At 30.7% G+C, this 410-nt stretch overlaps 1 protein-coding gene across 1 annotated transcript in view; it reads right to left on the bottom strand.

Moving 5' to 3' along the window:
- Positions 1-410, bottom strand: part of LOC119585930 (probable serine hydrolase) — an 8531-nt gene that overhangs the window by 2942 nt on the left and 5179 nt on the right. The window contains exon 5 of the mRNA XM_037934650.1: positions 6-159. Within this exon, the coding sequence (XP_037790578.1) occupies positions 6-159 (154 nt within the window). The remainder of the gene's footprint in view (positions 1-5; positions 160-410) is intronic.

Below are 410 nucleotides of genomic sequence, written 5' to 3'. Positions count from 1 at the left end.
CTCACTTCAATTTTAAAGAAAGTCTCCGCATTTTTCCTGTTGATCTTTTGAAGCTTCTCTGCAGGAAAGACTTTAGGTTTTAGGGCCTCAATTCCAATATATTTTTCTACAGTTTCTGGGAAGGTTGCACAGTATATGTAACCTAAAATACTTCCAAGGCTGAAATATTCGAAAAGATAAAAATTTATATACATCATAGCTGGTGACTATCCTAGTATGTGCAATTCTCTTATTATGTATAAGCATATTTTCCACCCCCATATGTGTTTTAAAAGTATTATAAATCTAAACAGCAAATTTACCAGTATTAAAACAAAAGGATAAGATGGTTTTAAAAATTAACTAATAAGCTCATACCTGATTAGCTCAAGACAACAGCCTTTGTTTTACAGTAAAAATGTTGATTATAT

The sequence above is a fragment of the Penaeus monodon genome, chromosome 20 (genome assembly GCF_015228065.2).
Source record: "Penaeus monodon isolate SGIC_2016 chromosome 20, NSTDA_Pmon_1, whole genome shotgun sequence".
NCBI lineage: Eukaryota > Metazoa > Arthropoda > Malacostraca > Decapoda > Penaeidae > Penaeus > Penaeus monodon.
This window is presented reverse-complemented; position numbering and strand designations above follow the sequence as displayed.